The 27,556-nt window shown below is 40.6% G+C and overlaps 3 protein-coding genes across 13 annotated transcripts in view; 2 read left to right on the top strand and 1 right to left on the bottom strand.

Annotated features, from left to right (window-relative positions):
* Window positions 1–74: 74 nt before the first annotated feature.
* On the bottom strand, window positions 75–21,285 carry LOC106152423 (piRNA biogenesis protein EXD1). Of its 2 annotated transcripts, XM_087011213.1 has the most exons (3): window positions 21,210–21,264; window positions 9,997–10,261; window positions 75–2,407 (listed from the first exon to the last, which is right to left on the bottom strand). In XM_087011213.1, the coding sequence occupies exon 3, from the start codon at window positions 2,387–2,389 to the stop codon at window positions 1,418–1,420; it is 972 nt and encodes a 323-aa protein (XP_086867339.1). In that variant the 5' UTR covers window positions 2,390–2,407; window positions 9,997–10,261; window positions 21,210–21,264; the 3' UTR covers window positions 75–1,417. The 2 variants fall into 2 exon arrangements, with proteins under 2 accessions (XP_086867339.1, XP_013381441.2); XM_013525987.2 differs by lacking the exon at window positions 9,997–10,261 and having other exon boundaries at window positions 21,210–21,285.
* LOC106152422 (uncharacterized) lies at window positions 8,421–17,228 on the top strand. Its single transcript, XM_013525985.2, has 2 exons — window positions 8,421–8,607; window positions 10,764–17,228. The coding sequence occupies exon 2, from the start codon at window positions 10,784–10,786 to the stop codon at window positions 16,760–16,762; it is 5,979 nt and encodes a 1,992-aa protein (XP_013381439.2). The 5' UTR covers window positions 8,421–8,607; window positions 10,764–10,783; the 3' UTR covers window positions 16,763–17,228.
* A 186-nt stretch (window positions 21,286–21,471) lies between the features above and the next one.
* The window catches only part of LOC106152397 (1-phosphatidylinositol 4,5-bisphosphate phosphodiesterase gamma-1), a 61,875-nt gene continuing 55,790 nt past the window's right edge, over window positions 21,472–27,556 (top strand). For 5 of the 10 annotated variants that reach the window (XM_087011223.1, XM_087011222.1, XM_087011224.1 and 2 more), the window contains exon 1: window positions 21,472–21,890. In XM_087011223.1, coding sequence (XP_086867349.1) covers window positions 21,695–21,890 — 196 coding nt within the window. In that variant the 5' untranslated portion in view covers window positions 21,472–21,694. The remainder of the gene's footprint in view (window positions 21,891–27,556) is intronic. The other 5 variants (XM_087011219.1, XM_087011217.1, XM_087011218.1 and 2 more) reach the window with 1 other exon arrangement.

A 27,556-nucleotide genomic window follows, 5' to 3' on the forward strand; every position in this document is an offset into this window, starting at 1 on the left:
AGACTAAAATATATAAGAATATGATGAAATTACACAAAATTCAAAATTTACAATTAAAGAACAAATGCTAAACAACCAAAACAAATGCTTTAATAATAATAGTAATAACAATAAGAATAATACAGAGAAGGAAGATTGCTAGTATATCTATGTATCTCTATATGTATCATTATAACACTGACGAGCCTCAGATACCAGTACCAGGAGGAGCACGGAGCAGTCAAAAGAGGCTTTTCATTGAAATTTTGATTTAAATTAAAACGGTTCAGAACACTGGTTTAACAATGTTTAAATAACCAAAGACTCAGGTTCCTTGTTTCAAATTTTAACACAGTTAACCAACTTATGTGAATATTTATAACTGTATTGTAACGAAATTTACAACTTGTTGAAGAAACGAGGAAACATCAAAATACTCTTACGAAAATTGGCCAATTTTTAAAAATTAACTTATATACTTCAAATGTGTAACCGGTGTGATTACACTAAAAGTGCCGCGTAATAGAAAAAAAAAAACAAATGGAGCGTCTTAATACACTGCTCTTTATTCTTCACACACGAACTACAGGCAGTGGCTCAACGGCAAGAACGGTCGTCTTTGTGGACTCCCCCAGGGTCTTTATCTAACGTTTTTGAGCACCCTTTTTATACAGAATAGGCACGCACAACGAGTCAGTGAATCATATTTCACTTTCATAAGTAAACTATTGATTATACTTGGACACTGGCTAAATATTATTAATTTATTGAAGAGTAGGCCTATATTTTAACTAGAATACATAAACGTTTTCTTCGAGTACATTATCAACATTATAAAATCTATCACTACAGGGGCGGATTTAGGCTGTCTTCTGGGTCTTCTGGAAGACGGTCAGATTTTCAAGTTTACATTGACGGATGTCTAATTTTTTCTGTCGGATGAATCAACAAATGGAGGATGAATCAACAAAGATAATTTGGAAGACTGTCAGGAAATTTCTCTGGATCCGCCCCTGCACTAGGAATATATCTGTATTTGCCTCGCCCCCAACATTATTACGCTTCAAGGGTATGCAGGTTGCAATACGACCAGACTTCTAACTGGAAAGACCTATTTAGCCTAAGCGCGAAAAATGAATAGATTGTAACATATCATTATCAAAAAGCTGAATCGTTTACAGATGACTCCGAACTGGATCCGCCAATTTTGGTTTACTTCCTGGTCTCTGTTTCCTCGTCACAGTATGCCCTGGTGGTCGCTTGAAATTAAAAGTTTTTGGCTTGACTCATCTTTGTTTCTAATTATACGTCGAGTTTCTAGATTAAATTGAATTTCATAAAGATGAGAATGGTTTTGATAACACTGCCGTGTTATCAGTGTTTTATCTGAAAATTACAAAATATTTATACACCCAATCCATTTTACATTACGATCTAATCAGCAACTTTCAACCTTCAAGCAAACTCTGCATTTTTGTGTTCCCTTTCTAAGATCCGTGTCAATGAATGCTTCCCGCGGAAACCGCCTTTTACAGCCCATACACTCAGGGCCACCATTGGACAGATACCACGAGGTCCCCAAACCAACACTTTCTTTTGGAGGTATAATATTCAGTGGCAAGTACCCATTTCTCTCATAAATGTCATAACGGCGTGCGATTAGCGAACGCTTTAGGTCGACGTAACGCGCTGATGCGACCTTCAACCGTCTCATGTCTTCATCGCCCATTTTCATTTTATCGTAGAGGACAAACAAGGTACACACGTCGACGCATGCGTACTTGATCATGTTCTTGGGGATAGGTCTGATTGCCCATTGATGTGTTGATAGTGGAAAGGTTGAGCCAATAGATTTCTTTACTTCAATGGACGTAACATCGTGGGTGTAAACCTCAAGGCAACGCATCAAACTAAATACCTTTTCGCAGAATGCCACGCAGCCTCGTCTTCGATTGATTGGCGAAATATCAGGGTTGTCTCTCTTGCTATGCATGATTTGCAAAAGCTGTATGTCTTGGACACCGTCGAGTTTCACGCGGAACTGATGCCAAAGGATATCGGAATCTTCGCGGCAGTCGAACATCAGCTTCTCGCGTGTTGGGTCCTCCAGAATTTCGCGAAGTCCGCGATCAAAAACAATAGCTCCAAGCTTGAGGACATCAAACAGGAACGCGTGGTCTCTTGTTGCAATGGCAATTAAAGACAGCTTCCCTTTTCTGGAATAATTATCGCCTTCGCCATCGACAGCTAGATTTGGGCCTTCTTTACGCACACTTCTCAGTATTTTAAGTGCAGACTCTAGATCCTCTTGAGTGTCAACCAAGGTGTAATCTGCGGCGCCATCTGCTGGGGGTTTATAAATACCCGATGGTCCTGCTGTAGCGCCTCCCTTGAATTTTTCGTCGGTCATCCTCTGTTGAGATTGCTCCTTTGAAAAAAACCGAAAACAAAAAAATAATTAAAAACCTACCAAGGTCAATCAAATTTGAAGAAATTTGCTGGACATAAACTTCAGTGCGTGCATGATCATTCCCAGAAGTTTCAGTTATCTCGGCTTTGCATTAAATTATGTTCTTTTCAAAATATGCTCGAAATGGCCTCCTCAGCATTGGAGGTACACATTATCATAGAGATACCCCCACAGAAAATGATTTTTTATGTTTTTTATGGGGGGGGGGGCACCCTGTATGTCTTCCATTTTGAGTCTGGGTTATCAAATTGAGTCTTATTATTTCCCGCTAGTCAGGCATAGCCGTTGACTACTGAGTCGGCTGTCACTTAAGTTCGTTACGTACGGTACCTAGCCGTCTTTCAAACTACTAACATTATATATGTTTTTTGATATTGTTTTTATTAGTTCAATAGCTAATAGGCTTCCAATTTCGTAGTTTGTCTATGATGCATGACTTGTCAGGTTTTCATCTTGCTTTTAATAAAAGATCGTTGTGTGCACAATTTATTCCTTCCATAATGCAATCTACAAATTATATGAACTCTCACATTCCAAGAAACAACATTCCAAGAAATATCAAACTGTCATTCGTGACACAAGGTGCAGTAAAACAATAACAAAAAAGTAAGGGAATGCACTGTTACCACTGGCATGATAAAACATCAGCATACGCCATGTGTAGCCAAATGTGCAATGAACAAGTTTCCGAGAAATGGTTCTGCCACACCTAGCGTTAAGATGTACGCATGAATATTGCATGTGACATCAATTATACGTACAACTTTGAGCGTGTGAAATTACCATGTTTCCAGTGTATTAAAATGAAGATAAATCAATTGATCTTGATCATGCTTAAAACATTTTATTCCCTCCTGGTATACGAACGTACATCAACTTCGCGTTCGTGCTAGATGTATACGGCGTAATTTTAACGATCCCTTAGCATTTGTCTGCGTATGAGGAACTTTTCTCACCCCTCAGTGCTATACACTATGCGTTAGGTGTTGCATTGCCTTAAGGCCCTGTCACACTAAGGCGTATTTCTCCAACGTATCAGGAAATTTACATATCCGCAGACAAACGCAAGGGCTTCGTTCGTATACGTTCCGCGTAATATATAAGAATACGTTTGAGAATGTTCAAAATGTTTCAGCGTATACGAGCGTTACCCTTACGTTAGGGTCTTAGGGATACGCCAGGCATACGGTTGAATTACGTAAAAAAGTACGTTTCCCATACGGTGACCGATGTAGCCTGGCCCTTGCTTAGCCATAAATAACGCCGAGGTCGCGAATTAGTAACGTATTGAATGTATCTGTAACGATCGATTAACGTGTTTAACGTACGGCTAACGCTTGATTGGCGTTGGAAAACTTATCCCATCGCTTTGTAATCTGTGGTATAAATGTACTACCATTTCACATTATCATCATAGCTTTACCAGTTGGAAAGGATGGGAAGGTGGCTCTTTTACAACACCGATCTAGTTGGTGGTCCACTAACTATTACTATGATTTAGCTCAAAAAAGAACTACATTAAATTGTTGCTAAAGCCAAAAATGAACTGTAATTCGTATAAACGTCAATATCACAACTTAAACGTTACCAAAACGGACAAAAAAATTGGCATTGTCACACTATAGCGCATTGCACTAACGTAGGAAATACTCAAACAAAGGCAGTAGGTTCGTTATTTGTTATGCCGTATACGTTTTGCATACGCATGCAAACGTTGGTATACGCTTACTTACGTAGAAGAAGGAAAAGATTTTTGAGCATGTTCACATATTTTCAGCGTATGCACACGTTTGAGTCGTGCGTTACCCATGCGTTTTGGATACGCTAGGCATGCAGCGAATAAGCTTAACTGACGTTAAACATACCTATCATCTACACTTCTAATGCGGTGTTTTTATATGTGCAGTGTACGGATAGCGTATACGCAACGTAATACTGACGAACTAGTAACGCATATGACGTGTCTCTAACGATTAATTACCGTAAATAAAAGTATTTCTGTCGTACATTAATACATCCTTTGGGTATATTTGGGTATATTTATCGAACGCCTTTTGCGTTTACCTAATGCACGATTACCGTATGACAGACGATTCCTCTGCGTTCAAATATACTGTGTACAGTCTTGATAAGCAAGGCCATAGGTGGGGCATAAAAAACAAAATGTATGATTAGGTAAAGCAATAGTGGCAATATGACTTTTGAAAAAAACTTTTCTTACTGATAATCCCAACGAGCAGACAGTTTTTTTTATGAAAGAGCTGTATGACATGCATGACGCCATGCCGGGTAAGGTATTGACTCAATTCAATTTTGATCTGTTGCGTAGTTGGTAAAGGATAGAGATTTATGACCATCCCCGCCTAACTATCGTTTTAAAGAGAAAAGAAATTTAATTGACTTTATGATAATGACGCGCAATAAGGCGTTGTCAAAATCGATCGCCAATTCTAAACTATTCGGGATTTTTAAGCAAAAGGTAATTTGCTCGGACACACGAGAGTTTGCATTCGTTTTCGGGGCCAGCTGATTCTTGTGGTGAACTGACATGCGTCATCTGGGATTTGAACTCGTGACTTGTAGTTGTCATGGTTTGCTGATGGCTTATATTTTTTTGCAACCAAGCACGCTGCCGACTACACCGTGACTGACCCACCCACCCGCCGTATGTACGAGTTTCCTCTTATAGTAACCAAACGCAATTTTTCGAGCGACAAAAAATAACATTGGAAATCTCAGGATTCGAGCTTACACATCCGTGTCTACCTGTGCCCAAGTCGGCGACGTTACCACGGAGCCACAGACGCTTCGTTGGTTAGTTGTGGATCAAATGGAAACTTTCTACTTTCTCACAGAGAGGGCCAGTTGGGCTGTACAGGTATGTATCTGCCATAACAATCAATAGGCCGTGAACAGCACTATGTATTTCATCCCGCGCACCGCCAGTTTGTGAAATTGTTATCATCAACAACGTTAAAATTCATCATGTTCACGAGCACTTATTTGAAAAGCCGAAACGGAGGGTTCCTAGATAGATTACTTTTTTTACTATGACAGGCGCGGATCCAGGATTTTTGAAGGGGGGAGAGAATCCGCGAATGCGAAGTCGACCTCCCCCCCCCCCCCCCCCCCCCCCCCCCCGTGGATTGGGGTCCGCTGAAGGGTCTAGAAAAATATTGGTATTTTTGAGTTCGAACGGTGGCACTTGGTACGGTTTAGAACTATATATGATTCAGCTAGTCAAAATTCTAATTTCAAGAGGAGACCATTGTTGTGATATTTTTCAGAAATCGAAGGGGGGGGTCAGCCCCCCCCCCCCCCGACACCCCCTAAATTCGCCACTGTTTGCCGTGTCACTTTACCGGGTTGCCCTTGTGGTGGGGTTTGGGGCCTGCTAAAAGGCCTCAAAATATTTTGGTGTCTTGTAGGTCATTTGGACCTGTTAAGAATTATAAATCAGCTAATTTAAACTCTTATTTCGAGAGGGGAATATTAGTGTTATTTTTTTCAGAAACCGCAGGGGGGGGGTCAGGACCCCCCTGACCCCCTCTAAATCCGCCACTGCACACTCACTCACACACACACACATACAAAGAGAGAGAGAGAGAGAGAGAGAGAGAGAGAGAGATTAAAAGTTACGCCACTTATTCAAAAATTTCCTCCAAAAGTTTGATATTCTGTGCTTACTTTATATTACACGTACAGAATACATAAATGTCTGTGTGTTATATATCAACAAAGGTGGAAATGTGAATTAATGACATCATCCAAGTTATCTCCATGGAAGTTATTTTTTAACCTTAAATGAAAGGGGGAGGGTATAAACAGATAAATGATGAGCATTTTTTTTTAGGTGTGCCTCATTTATTGCCGGACTTTTCGTAGAAGTCAACCCGCTTATCTTAAATACACACCTTCGCAGAAAAGAGATTGAGATTAAATCGACACCGTCTCTATTGCATGTAGTCGATAACGAGAGCTTTTGAAATTAACTTTTGTTGTTCACCGCCGCATAGGCCAGCATATGTAGACAGCCAGTGGCTGGGTTCACAGGGTTAAATTCCCTTCCTAAGCCTTGGATGTACCCTTTCTACCCCCACCCCACCCCCACAAAAAAACATAACAACTGTAACAGGTGGTTATTCATAGCCATTTAGGTTAGCTCTCATTGGCAGACGACCTCAAGAGTTTACGTGTACCTACACAAGTTTCAAGTTATAATCTTCCTTATCCTTCAACTGGAGTCGCAGAGAGATTTTTTACTTGTTACCCACACGCATTTCTCTGGCTATTTACTAGCTATGGGCATTTCTGGCCGACGAGGGGTTTACTACTATATTATCACTGGTCCCAGATCCAAGAATATCTGAAGTCTACAGATGCAAAGCCGACCCGCCCCCCCTCCGTTGGCGTGGGGTACGGGGCCCTCTGAAGGGCCCAGAAATATTTGGGTATTTTAGAACTCGAACGAAGCCATTTGGTATGGTTTAGAACTACAAATCAGCTAGTCAAAATTCTAATTCCAATAGGGGGAAAATCAGATTGATTTTTTTAAATCAAAGACTGAAAGTGTGTGGGGGGATTTTCAGGACCCCCTGCCCCCCCCCCCCCCCTCTTAATCCGCCACTGCTGGTGAAGAGTGTGAGGTGATGATGGGGGAAGGGGGGGATTACCGACCTGAATTTCCGCGGCACGAGCTGTAGCACTGCGTTCAGCTATACTACGATCTTTACCTCAGAGAGCTAGGGGTTGGTTCTTTTGATTTAACAGAAGAGAGTCAGGCATGATAATAATAACCCTATGGCGTAAGGTAGGGTACCACAGGTAGAATAAACCAAACACCGTATGGACGACAATGTCATTCCCATGGTTACTGCCACAGGGAGCAGTAATACACCTTTGCTTCATTACGTCTTAAAATTTAGTTTTAGAAAATAACTCCAAAGACATAAAGATTTTCTATACATGTAAGTTATGAAAACGAAATCACTTATTCGAACGGCAGTGAATCAAATATACGGACTGAATATGCAGTGTCCCGGTAGTGCAGCGCGCCTGATATTTTTAAAAACTATGTGCAGCACAACAAATGTGATTACATATTATTACTCAACATCAACTCAAAGACGATTAAATCTATTCGTTGTCATACAAGGGGTGTTGACGGATATAGACAAGAAACAGACTGGGGTTAATCCACTTGAAGGTCATTTATTTCATTATCATATCCGGGAAAATGTTTATTTCGTTTCACCTGGGCTATGCCGGTGTGGCGTGATAGACCCGTGCCGTGACGAAACCGTTCTGCACATGCGCATTGAGGGTAGATTGAAAGAAGTTACTTCCAGTATGACGATGTCGTCCTAAGTAGGCGCTATGTTTGCACTGAACTTGGACCTAAGGTCCAAGCACTGAACTATGATTTTCCAATTCATAATTTTGTGGTTTTCGTCATGAGAGAGTATGTATTTGATAATCTTATTACTACAGTATACGGGGGAATGTTGGAAGTGAGCTTTTGATCGTGACTGAACTGTTTTGCTCTGTGTAAAAAACGTGGCAGATCTAAGACTCGTAGTATAAATCTTTTCACTCTACAATGTTCTTTCAATTCAGAGTTCAGTCATTTTCATTAAAAATAAATTATGTGTTTGATAATACTACAACTTTCTCTACGGGGAAATGATGGAAATGCATGTGCAGCTACATACTGTAAGTCAACAGACTGCTACCCCGCGTGAATAATCCGCCAGAACGGTTTATTCACGACGACGGTTTCTTCGCGTGACACCGGCCACAGACAAAAAAATCTCTCAATAAAGCCAGGAAATGAATCACAAACACACGAAGGACTGTTGTGCGTGAATCACCGCCCGCCCCACTTCCTCGTATTTCCAGCGTCGCTCCCATAATTTATTAAGCGGCGCACTGTCAGATGGGATTTCCCTACCCGGATGTTAATAGAGGGATTTTAATATAATGTCCTGTTTACACAATAGCATCCCAGTGTGTGCGAGACGCTGACAAGTGAACTTTAACTTAGACCCTTTTAGTGGCCGTTAAGAGAGCGCTGGGACATATTTTCGGAAAGAGAACGTGCAACAGTGACTGGTTGACGTGGTGAACGTGCTGCCGAGGATCGATCAGTATTATCAAAGGTGAGTTAAAAGGCATCGCGAGACTTGGACATAACTGGGCAGTCCAGCAATAAAGTGTATGGGTAATTCAGCCTTATTTTAGTGCACGGAATTTCAGTGATTTATTATGGCGGGATTTTACTTATAAAGCTTGGATTTTGAAACTGTGTCTCATCTGTTTTATCTCATATTTTGTTCATAATGTCGCTCATTTTTTGTATATGTCTTGCGCATGAGACATGAGAAATGACAGAATCAATGTCGCCGAAGTGCTCTTGGTTCATTATAAGTGTCTATGTCGGATGTAGTATTTTGGAGGAGGGGGAGGGGAGGGGAGAGAGACAGAGGGAGAGAGAGAGTCGTTTGCATGTATATCAAATATACTGGGGTAGTTAAGGGCAATTTTACCACAACATACAGAGCACGGGGATGTAGAAATCGCTTGGTGTAGTCTTGCAGTGTTTAATATACTTTTTACAGAGAATAAGAAGATACGGGAGAAGGAGGAGGGCTCAAAGGCAAGTGCTCCCCCCCTTTCCCAGGATGTGCCAAATTTGTTTTCATTGACACGTTACTGATATCTGAACGATGTTTATAAGTGATCATTGAAGTTATTCAAATGTGATCCATAAATGTTGCTGTTTTTTTAATAAAATAATTTAAATATCGAAATTTATCATCAACAGGTGTACGCGTTTTAGGCTTCCGTTTATGCCACATGTTATGTGCATATGCAAAGGGAAGCGCTTTCCGCATTAGGTTACATTGAAGTAAACAGACTGTAACAGATTAATCACTGGTAGAATTAAATGCATGCAGTATGCCATGTAAAAGCATTGAAATGTACATAAATATATCTCTTCGTGCGTGGTTATGTTTACTGAACTAAAACATTGTTGACACACGTATTATTTTGTATTATTGCCTGTGATTGGTCCTGTGCCATTAGTAGGGTTGGGCAAAATTTATGCCCTCCCCCTTTAAATATTCCGTGTCGCCGCCATATTTATTGTTAATTTATAAGACAAATCAGCTGGCTTACGAGCAGCAATTCAACATATGATGTATAACGGGCATAGCGGTTTAATTTAAACGTCTCTTTTTTAAATTTTTTAAAATAAATTTTCTTTTATTAGCATTTTTAAAATACTTTTTTCAACTTGTATTGTAAAGTCTACTGAACAAATTTGGATTTTAGACTCAAAACAAATATAATATTATTATTCGGATAATTGGGGAAATTATAAAAAAGGAAGAAATTTCAAATCAACATTGCTGGCAAATTTTTAGGCTAGACGCATCAGCATCGTTTCAGAGGTCATTGGTAACTTTTTTCACAGTCACCAAATCAGTACCCAGTGCATTTTTTTCCATTTGGAAAAAAGATAGGTCCAAAAAAATCTAATTTACCTGAAGATTGGGGTCTGTGTCGCTCTTTAGCCAGCTTATTCTTCTTCTTCATGTGCCATCACCGATTCGGTGTTTGACGAACGATAATATTCTGCCAAAGGGTTCTATTTCTCGCCCATGACCAAAGGTGTCTTGTTGGTAATTCAAAATTGTCAAGAAGGGACTTTCGATGTCTGCCTCGGGCACTTTTACCAGGTATTCTACCGCTCAGGCTAAGATCTTCTAATCCCTCTTTAGTCTGTGTCGCTCTTTAGCCAGCTTATATCTAATGATAAATGATGACCGTATTTATTTATTTATTTATTTATTTATTTATTTATTTATTTATTTATTTATGAACTTCTTTCTGGATAAATCGAGACCGTTCTAATATTGAAACGTGCTTAAAGTTACTGCTACAAACAAGCATATCTAAATGACACATTATTAGATGATTAAAAAGATAAATATAAAGGTAAAAAAATTAAACAGTCTGTACAGTAATGAGGAAAATGCTAAGAGAAAATATGTTACAATATGTAACATTTTCACATCATTATAACACTTGAGAAAAAAAAACTATTCATGTTTCAGAATCATCCACTTGCATCCCATGTTATAGAAAGCAAATTCTGTTTTAAGAAGAAAATGCGGTTATTAAAACTCCTTAATCACACAATAAATTATTTTTAATCGATTTATCGATCTAAGTGATTTAGTTTGTATTTTGTTTGTCAAAAAACCTAACGGAGACATATGTACAATAATCTTATTTTCTGTTCTTCTAGATCCACCTCAACCAGCAACCATGGCAAACAGAATCACTGCCCTGCTTTCGCTGCTGGTGTTCTCCTCTGGTGGAGGAGCCGAATATCTCGTTGGGAATCTTGAGGGAGAGTTGAATGTTGATAAAGGCGAGGTCCACTACAAAATCCCGTTAGATTTGCCGCCAGGACCCAATAACATCCAACCAGATCTAGCTATGACCTACAGTAGCGGCGCTGGCAACGGTCCTCTTGGTATTGGGTGGGGCTTGTCTTTGGACACCGCCATTGCCAGATGTGGGCTGACGATTGCTCAAGATGGTGAAATTCGTGGCATCCAAAACGATCTGACGGATCGTTTCTGCTTGGACGGTCAGCGACTTGTACTTGTGTCAGGGACATATGGTTTAACTGACTCTGAATACAGGACGGAGGTGGACAGTTACAGTAAAGTTGTAGCAAAAGGACATCACGGGTTGGGTCCCGACAAATTCATCGTCCACACCAAAGATGGACGGAAACTGACTTTTGGATCGTCCTTCGGCTCTAAATTGATCGGCAATGGGCAGCAGTGTGTTCATAAATGGTCGATCAGCAGAATTGAAGATAGATTTGGCAATGGAGTGGACATAACATACTCTCAACCCGAGACCGAGGCAGGAGTTCTCCACCACATCAGATACGGCACTTCCGTTGTTGAGTTCCAGTACGAACTACGACCAGATAAAACCACCGCTTACCTTCAAGGAAATATTTTATTTTCACTCACCAAACGCTTAAAGGTGATCAAAGTTTTCAACCAGAACAATCTCATACGGTCTTATAAATATACATATCATCCGACCGGTTATGGCGGATCGAAACAGTCTGTTCTTACCGCGTTGCACATGTGCGATAGCCAAGACAAATGTTTGAAGCCTCTATCGTTCAATTATGGCAATACCTTGAACCTTGACTATACCTTTGAAAGGAGTACCCATAAACTGTACAAATACGGCAAAAATTACGGTTGGGAAACAAGCAAACATCCCCGTTTCATTCGAGACATGGACGGCGACGGGTTTGCTGACATAGTTGGGTTTCCAAACTACGGGGTCTTCGTCTCACTGAACGATGGCAATGGAGGCTTTAAAACTCCTACGTATTGGTCACAAGAGTTCGGTTACACCTCTGGTTGGCGGGTAGAGAACCACCCAAGACATCTGGCGGATGTTGATGGTGACGGTTTGCTAGATGTAGTTGGTTTTGCAAACGGTGGTGTATATGTGTCATTTAACACTGGTAAAGGACTTAAAAGTTCTAGACACATGACAAGTGCCTTTGGGTATTCAAGGGGCTGGAGGGTTTCTAACCACCCAAGATTTGTCATGGACATCAACAATGATGGGCGAGCGGACATTGTCGGATTTGCCAACGATGGGGTCTACGTTTCATTGAGCCAAGGAGATAATTTTGATAGTCCAAAGCTTTGGTCAAATCAGTTTGGTTACACCGCAGGAGGATGGAGAGTTGAAAATCACCCACGATTTCTTCGAGATGTGAACGGAGACAAGCTTCTAGATGTTGTCGGCTTTGCAGCCGATGGAGTTTACGTTGCACTTAATCTAGGATCATCCTTTGGTCCTGCGCAGAAATGGATAGGACAGTATGGGTACACAGCAGGCGGATGGAGAACCCAGCAGCATCCACTCTTTGTAGAAGACATCAATGGTGACGGGTTGGCTGATATCATCGGTATGGCTAGCGATGGCGTTTACGTTTCCTTCAGCACTGGAAAGTATTTTACAACCTCTCGCAAATGGATTGCCGATTACGGCGTGTCCGCCGGAGGTTGGTCAGTAACCGATCACCCTCGGTTTCTAAGAGATGTTACAGGGGACGGTCTTTTGGACATCGTAGGGTTCGCCAGCAATGGGATATATGTATCTGAGAACACAGGCGCCAGTTTTGCTCAGAAAAGACTTTGGATATCGGCTTATGGAAAAACTGCCGGTGGTTGGACAACTGCAGACCACCCGAGACGAGTCGTAGATATAAATGGGGACGGTCTTCCAGATATAGTTGGTTTTGCCAACCATGGCGTTTATACGTCCGTAAATAAAAATATGCTCCCCGCTGTGCACGGCATTCAAGACTCTTTGAACAACAAAATAAAGATAGAATATTCTCCACTAGGGAAGGCTTTAATGGATGGGGCCTATAAGAGAGACTCTGATGCCGTCTATCCCCAACAAGACGTTGTTTTGTCCCGTCCTATAGTTAGAAGAGTTCTCAGAGATGATGGAATTGGTGGAGAGGCCAAGAACGTCACCACGTACAAATATGGCGGCTACAAAGTTGACCTCAGTGGAAGAGGCAGCCTTGGCTACCGCTGGATAGAAGAAACAAATACCAACAGCAAGATACAGTATAACGAATATGAACAATCCTTCCCTCTCACTGGCATGCTGAAATCTTCCCGTTTAGATATAGCTGTTAGCAGCGGTGACGTACGGAAAGTGAAGTTAGCCACGTATTCAAATAATGTCACCATATTGTCCTCTGGTTCCCCTGCAAGACTGGGCGTCTTCCCCTGGACGCAGACCACAGAAAACTGGGACTTAAACTTGAAGTTGGTATCAACGGACGCAACGAGATACGAGAATGCAGATGCTTTTGGTAACATCCGTTCAATATTAAGAACAATATCTGGAGACGGAGATGTTTTCGAACAAAAGACAGAAAATGCCTACAATAATAATGCGGCACATTGGTTAATTGGTCAGTTGATGGAGTCCTCCGTCACCCACTCAACACCAAGTTACTGTGACATGACCAGAAGGACGAAATTCGAGTATGACCAAAACAGAGGACAGCTTATCAGAATAAGAAGGGAACCTGACCATGCATTAGAGCTTATGACTGAGTATACATATGATAAATATGGCAACCAGATTGCGCAGTCTGAGACTGCCGCCGAGTCCCCGCAACAGAAAAGGACAACGAGGAAGATGTACCAGAGCACTGGTATCTTCCCTGTTGCCACAATCAATGCTATGGGCCACAATGAAACCTATGTGTACGATGCTTTTGGTAATCTGGAACGACTGGTTGGTGCAAACGGTCTCATCACCAGCTGGGAATATGACTCACTTGGAAGAAAAGTACGTGAAAACCGTGCTGATGGCACATCTACGACCTGGCAGTATTTGTGGGCATCATCTCCCGTGAACGCAGCCTATAAAGTTACCAAACAAGTCAGCGGCCATGCTCCTGAAACTAAAATATTCGATGCCTTTGACAGAGAAATCCGCAAGGAGAGTCAAGGTTTTAACGGTACCATGATTTATGACGCTGTAGAGTATGCCTCCGATGGAAACTTGTACAGGGAATCTTTTCCTTACTTCTCTGTTTCTTCCCCAAAGTGGTCAGTATATAAGTATGATCTGTTAGACAGGGTTATCGAAAAGGAAGAGCCAGCGGGTGATAAGACAGCAATAACGCGGTATGAATATGATGCTCTTGTAACTAAAACCATAGATCCTCTGGGACATGCATCGAGTAAGAAAACCGATATCCTGGGCCGGGTTGTACAAGTGACTGACAACTTAGGAGGGATGGTCAAGCACCGCTACGATCCTCTGGACAGATTAGTGCAGACAGTAGACCCCAATAACTATTCCATCGAAATGGGTTACGACATTTTAGGCTACAAAACATCCATGTCCGACCCAAATATGGGCTCCTGGGAATACCGCCACAATGCATTTGGAGAACTGATCTGGCAGAAGGATGCTAACGGCAATGTCCTACAAGAGGAGTATGATTTACTGGGAAGACTGGTTAAGAGGACCGAGCCAGAGGGCGTGACGACATGGTCCTATGACACAAAGGAGAAAGGAATCGGGAAGCCAGGCCAAATTGACGGACCGGAAGGATTTCACCAGGAATGGGATTACGACGGGTATGGTAGGGAAGTTTCCGTGTCGACAGTTTTGAATGGAACAACGCTAACAATGCGTACCACATACGATGCAGCCAGCCGTGTCAATAGCCAGACATATCCAAACGGAGCCAAGGTTTACCGTTGCTATAATTCAGTTGGCTTGCTTTCCAAGGTTAAGGAGGCTTCTTGCTCTTCAGCTGATACCACAGGGATGATATGGAAGGCTGTAAACTATGATGCCGCCGGTAGAATACTGGATGAAATTCATGGAAATGGCGTACAGACAAAGTATTCATATGACTCTGGAAACCGTTTGACAGAAATCCTTTCACGAAACAGACAAGCGCAGAAGATAAGACACAGCCAGTATGTATTTGATGAGAATGATAATTTAGTCAGCAGAAGTGACTTATCCCAAGGCACTACAAAATCTGAGACATTTTCGTACGACTCCCTTGATCGTCTTACTCGATCTTCTGTTCGTGATCCTGGCAACAGCTATGGCTTCTCCCAAAACTGGCAGTACGACGAGTCGGGAAATATACTTTCTAATGACGAGTTGGGACTTAACCACTTTCAGTATGACCCCTCAAGGCCGAACGCTGTCATCAGGGCGGGAAACCACACCTATCAATACGATCAAAACGGCAACGTTATCAGGAAGGACGGGATTCACATCCGGTGGACTTCGTACAACAAACCAACTTCTTTTAACACAGCCTCTGGCCAGGTTGTGTTTAAATACGGTCCAGACAGAAGCAGATACCTCAAGATCAACCACGCCGGTGATAGAGTTGTCTATTTTGGAAAGCTTTACGAGCACCATACCGATTCGAAAGGCAGCAAGGCTGATGTTTTCGTTTACGGCCCAATGGGGAGATTATTGGCCATAAAGTCCACGAAGAAATTTAAAACTGGGGAAACCAACACCACCTCCTTTGTTCACAGTGACTATATGGGCTCCATAGATACACTGACGAGTCCTTCCGGGTCGGTGTTAGAACGTCTCAGCTACAACGCTTTTGGGAAACGGCGAGCGGGAGACTGGAGACAACGTCAGTCGGTGCGTCCTACCACTACCCAGCGAGGATACACGGGTCACGAGCACGTTGACGAACTGGGACTTATTCACATGAACGGGCGTGTCTATGACCCAGATGTTGGGCGTTTCTTAAGCCCTGACCCTCATATTCAGGACCCTTACGACACCCAGTCCTTCAACAGGTACACATACGCGCGCAACAACCCCCTCAAGTACAAGGATCCAAGTGGTTTCTTTTTCAAAAAGATCTTTAGATCAGTTAAAAAGTTTGTTAAGAAGTACTGGCGTCCCATAGTAGCAGTTGCTGTATCCGCCTTAACATTTGGTGCTGCGACGCCGTACGCTGCTGCCTTTATTGCGGCTAATACAGCGTTGACCGGGACCGCAGCCGCCGTGGCCAGTGGTGTTCTCGCGGGAGCGGCATCTGGCTTCGTAGGAGGAGTGGTAAGCACGGGGAACGTAAAAGGCGGCCTGCAAGGAGTGGTCGGGGGCGCAATATTTGGAGGCGTGGGCGGCTACTTCGGGAGCACTTGGAACATACAAAGGGTGGCAAGTCAGGCGGTCGCCGGTGGAACCGTGAGTGAGTTAACCGGTGGTAAATTCGTGGACGGTTTTGTTATGGCAGGCGTAACCGCGACTTCGAGATATCTCTACAACAAGTGGGTTTCGTATGATGTGACTTGGAAGAAAGGATCTCCATCTCGTTATAAGTGTGCAAGCTGCATGCCTGTTAAAGGGATGAACAACATCGGCACTCAGGGCGAAAAACCGGACACTTCGTGGTTTAAGGGGTGGAAGCCGAACTTTCAAGAGGGCGGCGGACTCAGTCGGGCCCTTAACAGGGTACCGGGTATCAACGCTGTCTCTGGACTACATGACGTGTTCCAGGTTAAACTGGACCGCGTTCCGTTCTCCGTGGGAGGCGTGGGTGCACGTGACATTTTCAACGTTCCCGGCATGCCCGTTGCTGCTGTCATTACGTACGCAGGGTTACTGGACGGTCCACAGTCGGCCGCTTTGATAATTGACGAGAGCAAGAAGAAGGAAGGTGGATAAATGAATGACCTTTTTTGTTTGTTATAGACACCTAAGGACGAGGAATACGATTCTGAAAAAGACAAGTCATTATTCAGAGGCGCAGTTGTGTTATTAACCGGGATTTCGTGTTTTATCATCAGTTAATAAATCTGATTTCAATGGTGCTGTTAAACACTGTTAGTGCGCCTTTAGATTAGATTAGCATTTTTACACCTGTGGTGAATCTGAATGTGGACATATCTATAAAAATCTAGATATATTTTCAAAAACACGGAGGCGGACTTACATTGTAATGTTAGCCTAAGCTAGTTTTGTCCTGAAACATAAAGAAACATTATCGGCTGAAACAATTCATTGTCCAGAAAGCCAAACTGTGTCAACATTCGGGATTTTTTCCCTTTGTCAACACCTGCTTATTCTGCCCTTAACGGCTTAGTTATATATGCGCCTTTGAAGTTAGTAAATGTAATAAAAATAAAGCATACATTAAGTGTGTTAATTTTTTAATTACCTCCGCCAAGAAGGTTATGTTTTCACCCCTGTTTGTCTGTCTGTCTGTCTGTCTGTCTGTCATCAACATAACTCAAAAAGTTATGGGCCGATTTTGATGAAATTCTCAGGAACTGTCAGAAGTGGGCCAAGGAAGAGATGAATAGTTTTTGGTGTGATTCGGATCAATTATCAATCAATGATTAATAATAATAATAAATCGCTGCCTTCTTTCTTTTCAGCTTTCGATAAAAACACTTTAAACAGTAGAAGTACTCATAACACCACGACAAAACGTGGAATCGTGGAAATACTGTCTTCAAGATAGCAAAAAAATAATCATGAAATTGTCCTGGATTTAAATTATCTTTACGCTTTTCTGAGAAAATCTAACCTTGTATAAACAACGCTTTGTTAAACGGCAGCACAGCGCAAAAGATTGAAAATGGAGAGATTTGTTTCAAATATCGGTGCATCATAATTGAATTCGTGTAACAGGAGTACCCTCCGTAACAGGAATAGAAGTCCACTAGGAACCGTGTCCGCTTCTCATTAGGCCACACTTTTTTATTTTTATGGATGACATCCTCTGGGTACCCCAAAATCGGTGCGAGAGGGCGAAAAAAAAAAACAGTCCAAAAAAAAAAAAAAACTGCTTAAGTAAAGGAATGCTGTCAGTACACAGCTGGAAACACAAATTTAACCACAGAAACACGTATCAAACTAACAATATGTCTTTATCCATGCTCTCAAAATATTAAAGCACTGTGAATACTTCGTAGAAATGTTAAAAAAAAGTCATGAATTGATATACTTCATATTACCAAATCTATTTAAGGTTATTTCATGCATTTATTTGGTATAGCAATCAATAAAACAAATATCAATCAAACAGTGTGTCTTTATTTGTATTCTCAGAATATTAAAACATTTTGAACACTTCACAGAAATGTTTAAAAAATGATGCAAAGATATGCTTAATACTACCAAATCTATTAAAGGTCATTTCAGACGATGCCATTTTGTCAACTTCAACTCACACGAAGCAGCTAAACTGTCAGGTGGCCTGTCCGACCTTCAGTCCACCAAATACCTCGACGCCCCTTGTCGACCCTTTTTTCGCTACAGAAAACCTGGTATTAATGTGCTGCTTTAAACAGAATGTCACAGAAATGTTTCGGCCGCCGCCAGCCTTTCGCACAATTGTAAAAAGGTGATATCTCCATGCCCAATATCAACGGCATACCAATCCAAAACGATGGCGCCTGTTCTCTTTATGACTTTTATTGTTGTGTAATTTGAAAGTAATCCTAGAGATGAATTTGACAGCAAAGTGGCCGCATTTCCACGTTGCGAAAATACGCATGCGCAGAAAGCTCATTTCCTTGCAAATTCAATAACAACGTTTGCGACAACCGACTTCGTTGGGGGCTGGGGGGGGGCTTTTTTTTTTTTTTGTTTTTTTTTGGAGAACGGGCGAAAATCCATGCGCGCGCAGGATGTCATCCATAAAATTAAAAAAGTGTGGCCTTACTTCGTATAGGTGACATCTACCACCACCCCCCCCCCCAAAAAAAAAAGGGGGATTTAACGAGAGAAGCGAAAGAAAAATCGCGTGTAGAATCAATTGGTAATACCATCGTAGCATGACGTCATCTAAATGCACACGCTTCGTCCTGACTATCTTTCTACGCCGAGGAAGGTGTCCTATGTCTTTGAGATAAGCCAGTATAGTCAATAATCCATAGCACAGAGGACACAGAAATGATGACTTCAACTATCTATCTTAATTTCCAGGCGGTGTCCTGGTCAAAACTCAGGGTCTGGGCGCGTGATGCGGGGTGGAAAAAACCCTTATGACACCGCGTCGATTAAAATGTACAAGTCAAGGAACAAACGATTATTCATTATTAGAGCAGGAGTCTCATCTGCGTGCCACTTGCTTCCTGGTTCGGAAAAAAGGGCAGTGCGTCTCTGAGACGTACGAACGTGCTCCTGCCCGCCGCCGGCACAAATCTCAGGTGAAACGATTTCAGCATTTTTGCCGAATTTTAGAATAACATTTTGAAAAAAAAATATCTACAAGGGACATGTTTCTTTTGCTGTGTGGAGATTGCGCTTACTTTTACATTATAAATATATTTGAGCAAATTTGAAGACCAGTAGTCATTTACTATCTAGGGACAATGAATCTCGAATCGAATCTTTCAAAATTAAGTCTGCGGCAGAAATAAACCTCGGGGATTGTGGTAGTTGTGCTGGTTGCGCTGAGAAACACTCGGTCTAACCAGGGAATTATATCCGATATAATTCCCTGGTCTAACCAACGAGGTACAACAGATATACCTCTTTGGGCTAACACATTTACTTAGAAGACTAGATTAACGCATACATTGCCCGTTTGACCTATATGCATAGCCAAATAAATTTTCTTTGATATTTCACGATTTTTACTTTATCGCCAAGGCGTTTCCCCACACCCTAACTAAAACCAAAGTAGATGTGTTTAAAAAAAGATGAGTGCACAATTAGACAAATTGATGAATTCGGGTTAAAGGTTATCAGCTTTAAAACTACGACTATCCAGAAACTAGTTTAGTTATTGAACACGTCACCCACTCTAGGCGCCGTTATCTACAACTGATTTACTTACCAGGGGCAGATGTGTCACGCACCTTGTAACGATATCTTTTTTTCATAGTGAAACAACCACAAGTATAACAATTAAATGGCATATATACAGGTAATTGATGGTTAATTACATCTTTACAGTAGATCTTCATAAATGCATCAGTATTATAACTTATCGATGATATCAAACTCGCTATGACAACGTAACAAAGAGGAATGTGCATTGTAGAAACATACGTGCGCGCATTTATAACGTCTCACGCACTCACATAGTTGCGCCGACGGACAACAAACAACGTACACAGCAACAACAATCAGATATCTACATGCAATTTGGTAACGTATGTTTCGGTAACGTATGTGTGTAGATTGTTGTTGTTGTTGATTACATTGTTATAGGCCTATAGTTGTCCGTCGGTGCAACTATGTGAGAGCGTGAGACGTCATACATGCGCTCACGTAGGTTTTTACAATACATATTTATTTCTCTTTGTTACATATATTGTTAACAAAATTAGGTGTTGGGTCACAAGAAGTTGGAGGCAGCTTACAATTATTAAAACCATAGGTAACGTATGTATCGATGGATATCAGACTCGGCATGGCAATGTAGCAAAGAGGAATGGACAACGTAGAAACATACAGTACGTGCCCGCATGCATGACGCCGAATGCACTCACATAATTGTGCCGACGGAGAGCAAACAACATAAACAACAACAATTAACAATCTACATGCAATTCGGTAACGTACGTATCGGTAACGCAGTGGCGGTTTCTAAAAAATACGTATAGGCCTATATCGCACCAATATTCCCCTCTTGAAATTAGAATTCTGATTAACAAAATTATGGTTACCGTTGTAAACCGTAGAAAATGGCACTATTTGCTCTCCAAAACACACACACACACACACACACACACACACACACCAAAAAAAAAAAAAAAATCAGGGTCATTCAGCAGGCCCCGAACCCCGCAACAAGGGGGCGATAGTCGGCTTCGCATCAGAAGCCAGTTGTTCCGCCCCTCCCCCCCCTACAAATAATCCTGGATCACCCCTGATCCAGGGTGACTCCACATTTTAGAGTCAGAGACTCGTGATTTCAAAAACAGAAAGTCCGCAGGACCCCTTGTTTTAAACGGACTCTGTGTTGTTGATACCTAGGAGATCTACAGTGGAGCATACTAGTAAGCCTACCCTAGTACCCGGTACATGTTGGCCTAAACAACTCCTTGCTGTTAAAAAGTGGTGTTTACCTTTTGTGCATTTTTAGATATCGTGGAATTCAAATGAAAAAAAATAATGATAAATGTAAAGAATTGAAAAAAAAAGTATACTATACCGTAAATACACACAGTAAGGTTGCTCAATTGGCGATAAATAACCTTACTTCCGTGTTTAATTTTAAGCGTCACTTGGCCTACCAATAATGGACCGCTCCACGTTCAAGGGGTGTGGGGCTATATAATGTCGAAAATATCTGTGTACCAGCTAAGAAAGATGGTAATTTTTTAACACGGCTGGCTTTTAAAACATTTCGGTATTATTTTTATCGACATTCTGATACTAAAATCCACTCCTTTATAGATGAAAACTAATCACTTTTGAACCTGACATCTCGTCTCTTGTAACCACACAGATTAAAGTGTTGCTCTCCGTTTCCCAACTGATATTGCATGTTAGAACAAGTTAGGAAATGAGTAAAGTTGTAAACTGTTTCCAGGTGTAATCTCAAGGAATGTAAACGTATTCAAAACACACTCGGTTGCCACCAGTCGACAAAGAGCGAAGGTCCCGCATAGGGGAAGACCTAGAGAAGAATTCAAGATGGCGGCGCCCAGAAGCGGGGGCTCCCAGCTCTATGAGCGGACTATGATGACAACGTTGAAAACGCTGGAAAGGGGATTAGTGTTGACCAAATTATATCCGAAGAAGAAACCCGAAAGGCGGACTTTTCAAGTAAAGTTGGAGACCAGAGAGTTGGTCTGTGTTCGAGCACAGAACGCCAGGCCAGAACAAACTTGTAAGTATTCGCTGTCGCTGTCACTTGCGTCTGTCATGATTATGATTATTATGATATTGAAACCGGGGTCTTTCCATTGATGCCATTAAGTACTGTTACTACCACTCCATGTGCTGACATCTGTACGGCACTATATGTTTTAAGCCCCTTCCGATTATCACGGCACTTAAGTGGGACACACTATGGGAGAAATGTCGGTGGAATTCTTGGGTTTGGAAATATACTGTGAAGATTAACTAAAGCAAAGGTAAAGGTTGGGTTCATGGTCTGATGTTCTTAATAAACAAACGAAAAATAAAAACAGTGTCCATGGTGCTCACAGTTTATTTCTTGTCTTTATCTATTTAACCCTGTCAACTACTGCACTGTTCAGCGACCTGTCAACTTTGGATCTGTGAACAGGAAGGAGTTCACAGGTGATTGGCTGGGCACTGTTCAGATCATTAGTAAAGCCCCCTTCACACTGGATGGCGTCCTTTCTGTGTCCTGTGGTACGGCCCAGTTTGAGAGTTGAAAAAAGAAAAAAAACTTCATCTCACAGTGCCAGTTACATATGGTAGCACAAAGGACGCAGAATGGACGCCGCCCAGTTTTAAGAGAACTGAACGCATCCAGTACTTATTTGGCAAATTGGGATGAAGACATTAAAAATTCTCAACCGTCCTAGTCGTTTAACCAGGGACACTCGACAGCACCATCCCTGTATTTGCATTTTGTTGTATTATTTTTTCCAGGGTTAAGTAAGGAGGTATTCAGTATTGTTTATTTGATGAGAGGAGTGATGCATTGTCAACAGACTGATAAATACTGAAATGGTTATCACTGATGCCACCTAAATTTTAGGATATCTGTACATATGATATATGGCAGCTACATAAAGGACCAAGTCACTGACTACAAAACCAGATATTTTGTTTTTTCAGAATTCAGTCTTCAAAAGAATTACCTTGATTGTTTCTCAGAGCACCTAAAATTTTTTTATTTCATTCCCTATTTTATTGTACTAGCACAGAGCATTACTTTGCAATGAGAAGTGATCTTGATGACTTAACTCTTAGGTTACATAGCATTTTTTTAATGCGTTTACTTTCATGTTAGTCAGCAACACTGCCACGAAGCACCTGCTGATTTTCTAAATCTGCATGATATTGATTGTTGCCTGATGTACATTAGGCTATACAGCACTGGAGGGCTGTTTGATTGTGTATGATCATGTTAGATTGGTTTTAGAGTTATATTAAGGTCAGTTAGGGATAGAAAATAGAAAAAAGTAGATTAGAAAAGGGCTTTTTTTCTGTGGCACATGGATGGCAATGTTTTTTTCTTTATCACAAGGCAAGTTTGGTGATTTAAGTGCTATTTCCCCCAAAACTTTCTCCAAATTAGCAATCTACTTGTTTTGTTTGGAATTATAAAGAGTCTTTTTGTGTTTTAAAACAGAAACTTCCAATGGATTTAGATGTATTATATGTCTTATAGAGCAGTTTTCTTCAGTTCACTTGGCAGAGTTCTATATAAATATGCAGTATTGAGTGGGTGCATGTGTGTTCAGCTCTTCAGACACCGAGCAAGCTCTTTGTTGAGACGTAATCTCTGTTATTCTGATATGCAGGATTACTGTTACAGGTTGCCATGCTAGGAAGTCTCTCTCTCTCTCTCTCTCTCTCTCTCTCTCTCTCTCTCTCTCTCTCTCTCTCACACACACACACACACAGCTTCAGTCGGTGGTTTAATTTTTATTTACTCTGAAACTATATAAAAGCCTGCATAACCACAAAAGAATGAGAAAAAAGAGAACTTCAGAGTCACATACGATCACAGCTTGCATTGCCCTTTCTTTTCAGTCATGTTATGTGAAGCACTCCACACTCAGACTGGATCTTGGAAATAATGTTAGGCACTCAGTGACATATTTATAGAAATGCTCAGTTAAATGGCAAAACCTGTGAAAATATGTTTTTTTATTTGAGTGAGAGAGAGAAAGTGTGGTCCACACATTTTGAAGGTCTATTTTATGGTGAGGTGGTGTGAAAAACACTCAAACTTGCACTAGTAGGAGTGAATGGGTGTCCCATGGTTTATTAAATCTAGAATTAAGGGACAACATAATAGTTTCAGATTGGTTAATATATAGGAGGAGAGAAAACAAACACTTGCAATTGCAAGCACGCACATTTACACGCATTTTCTGTATATATAGGACTTCACACTAGTTGGGGAGGCTGTGTGATTGAATATCACAATGTAGGACAAGATTTAGTAAAAAGTAGCTGCCTTTTCCCCCCATTTCTCAGCTCAGTTCTTGATACAGTCCCAGCATGCAGAGGTGTGTTTATACAAAAATTGATATGGACCGAAAGTAGGGCCAAATGATGTTATCACCCTACCTGTCTATAGAGCCACAGTTACAGTGCTCAGTGGGCATATAGATATGGGGTGATGTACACCTGAAATTGGTGGGAATTGATGATATGACATATAAATTATGAATGGAGTTGGCAACCTGACTGCCAGGTGAAATGTATTAAGAATGGTAAATATTGTAATATGAAATCTGGCCATGATGTGTGATATATACTTGATTCCCAGTCCAAAGATATATTTGTCTGAACTTTGGTATTCACACTAAGCTGGGGCTCAGTGCAAATACATGCTGAGTAAATGTTTTTCAAATCAAGTGCCAGCGCTTTTAAAACACGGTGTTAATACAGTTGGCTCAGAAACCTAAAGATAAGAAAAAAGATTACAATGATTGTGTATTTATTTTCCTGGTCAAAACTCCCACCTTCGTGCTATTGGGGCCTGTTACACACGCACGCACGCATGCGCGTGCACACACACACACACACACACACACACACAAAATGTAAGTTTACCCAAAAATATGTCTTAACTTTACCTCCTAAATTTTAGTTGACTTTGACCTAAGATATATCAATGTTGTATATTTATTTTACCTGTTTTGAAAAAAAAAAGACGTGTCTAATGTTCCAGACCAATATTTACCTTCTTTTTACTTGTAAGTGGACTGTTAAAGATTGATATTGAATAGTTTCAATCTATTAGGCCATTCACATTAGAACTTTTACCGCGGTCGAGTTTACTCCGATTAAACGGCGGTCAACCAAACCGCGTCCAAACCCCGTTCACACTGACACCGGCAGCAATCAGTAGCGGTAGAATCTTAGCAAGCCTATTTCCTGTCAAGCATGCGCTCTTACTAGAATCTGTGCAACATAGCAGGAGCTCAAATGACAATACACTTGTGCGCATGCACTTCATATGTAGACATCCTGTCTTGACCGCGGTCAGGAGTTTACTCCGATTATACCCACCTCCCGATCTGGGTTTATTTCGACCGCGGTCATGGCTACATCGTCCGTTCACATTAGAAAAGTTAACCATGATAGGACCGAGGTCAGGCCTTGACCGCGGTTAAAAGTGGTAGTGTGAATGGGGTATATATTTTTGGTCTAAAAGTTTTGACAAATTCCAGGCTAAAATTTTGTAGAAATTAATAAGAGTAATTGTGTTTGTATGTGGTGAACTGAGCATAATAAAGTTGGCCTGTCCAGCTTAGTGTACTGTTACAGTAGTAATTATATGCACGACAGGAGTCCACTATTTGTTCAGTATGCTTGCCAAGGGTTTGATGCATTTGTGGGCATGAATTCTGTCTGGGGTATCCATTCAAGAAAGAGATGTCTTACCACGCAATTAAGATTGTAATTGTAATTTATAAAAGTCGTGCAATGATCACCATAAAAAATCAGCATTTTTCCATAACCAAACAGGAATACCACATCTAAAAGTTAAAAAAACCATTGATAATATTCCATTTTTTCAAAAAAACTTTCACTGAGAACAAGGAGGATCTGATCTCTAGGATATTTCGGGGAAACTCCAGGCACTTGCTGCGTTAGGTACCTGAGATCAGGCAGATAAAGACAAGATTTGTGATAGTTTCTGAGGAGCTCACAGCTTGCCTCTTCACTTTTCTACCTCACGGATCATGACTTTTACCTAGACATGAAAAGAATATAATAACTGTCTTTAAGAGACTCTAAGTGGGGCTTTTTATAAAGATAAATTAAGATGAATAAGTCTGACATCATATACCAGTGGGTGTTTTTCAGGTGGTAGACTGAACAAGACTTGAAATGTTGGGAAAAGAAAATTAATCACAGACGTGTAAAAGTACATGCAATTTCCAAGAGTGAGAAGTCAAGGCAAATAAACAAACCGAATGACACCAAGGTTATTTTAATTCCTCTGAATTCAAAATGTTGTTTCAATGTTACTTTCTTCTTATTTAGATAGCGGATAAATGTGCATTCGCTCTCAGAAATTAGTGAATATGGTATCTGTTAATGAGTCCAATATTAAGTGGGAACTTTGAGGTACTTCTGTAATGGGTGAAAAACTGATAGGAAATTTATGCTTCGATATAATTTTTCTGAGAGGCTCCAAGAGGCTGGCATTTATGTGAGGTCTTTGTACCAAAAGGTCAGCTTTGATATGAAACAAGCACTGAAAGGGTTCTGAATAGCTGGTGTTTTAAGTTCAAGAAATTAGTGCAGTTTATGAGAGGCTCTGAAGTGTCCAAAATTGTAATTTTTTTTTTTTTTTTTTTTTTTTTTTTTTTTTTTTGGGGGGGGGGAGTTTTGCAAAGAATTTTAGTTTCACAATTGGTCTAAAAATTTAAAAAAAAGATTGATGACAAATCTACTTTAAGTAAAAAATCCATATAGTAGTAGTTTGCTTAAATAAAAAAGGATGACTTCTAAATATCAGCAACACCACTCCTGTTATTTAAAAAACGTCACTGTTACTGTATATCATTCTATTGGATTATGTATGAATGATAAATATGTGTAAGATTTATCTCATTTCAAAGTGGGGAAAACTTTTGGGCTTAAGAATTTCAGACTAGTTTTTGTGCTATAAATCCTGATATGCCCATAATGATTTGTATAAAATTAAATCAAATTTGATTTTAAGATTATTTTTTATTTTATTATTTGATAAAATTTTACAAAAGAAGAAAAAATAAACTGGGTGTTTTTCTGTTGAATGAACAAAAATCACCACTTGTAGTTTTGTTTGAATTTAAAGTTTCTGACTATGCAACCAGAGCGGCTCTGATTGTCAAAGAAAATACAAATACTGAGTTTTATTCAGACAAGTTTTCTTTGCCTTGGTGAGAAATTGGGTGATTGGCCACAGTAGGGAATTTTGTGTTAGACGCAATTTATAATGACAAATAAATACTTAACATGAAATTATAATTCAAGAATTTTCTCTTTTTGATGAAAATTCATCATCAGTCTGCATTAGAATAGACATTTGAGATGTATCTTTTTATGTATTTTTTGTAAGTAAATGCAACACAAAAATGGTGATCAATTACAATACAAATGGAGATTTTCAGAAAGTAATAGATAACTAGAGTAATAAACCTACTACAGGTTGTTTACAAACTATAAGAGAATTATACTTGTAGATAACAATGATTCCAAGAAAACAGAGTTCAAGGATGTAAATTATCCTCTCAATCTCAGCGTGAATGAATAATTCCCCCATCCCCTTAAAAATGTTGTATAAGTAATATTTGAAAATGTTGATCCATAACTTATGACATTTGGATGTATATTTAAAGGTGGTTG

The sequence above is a fragment of the Lingula anatina genome, chromosome 4 (assembly GCF_051362555.1).
Source record: "Lingula anatina isolate TDL-2025a chromosome 4, LinAna3.0, whole genome shotgun sequence".
Classification (NCBI taxonomy): domain Eukaryota; kingdom Metazoa; phylum Brachiopoda; class Lingulata; order Lingulida; family Lingulidae; genus Lingula; species Lingula anatina.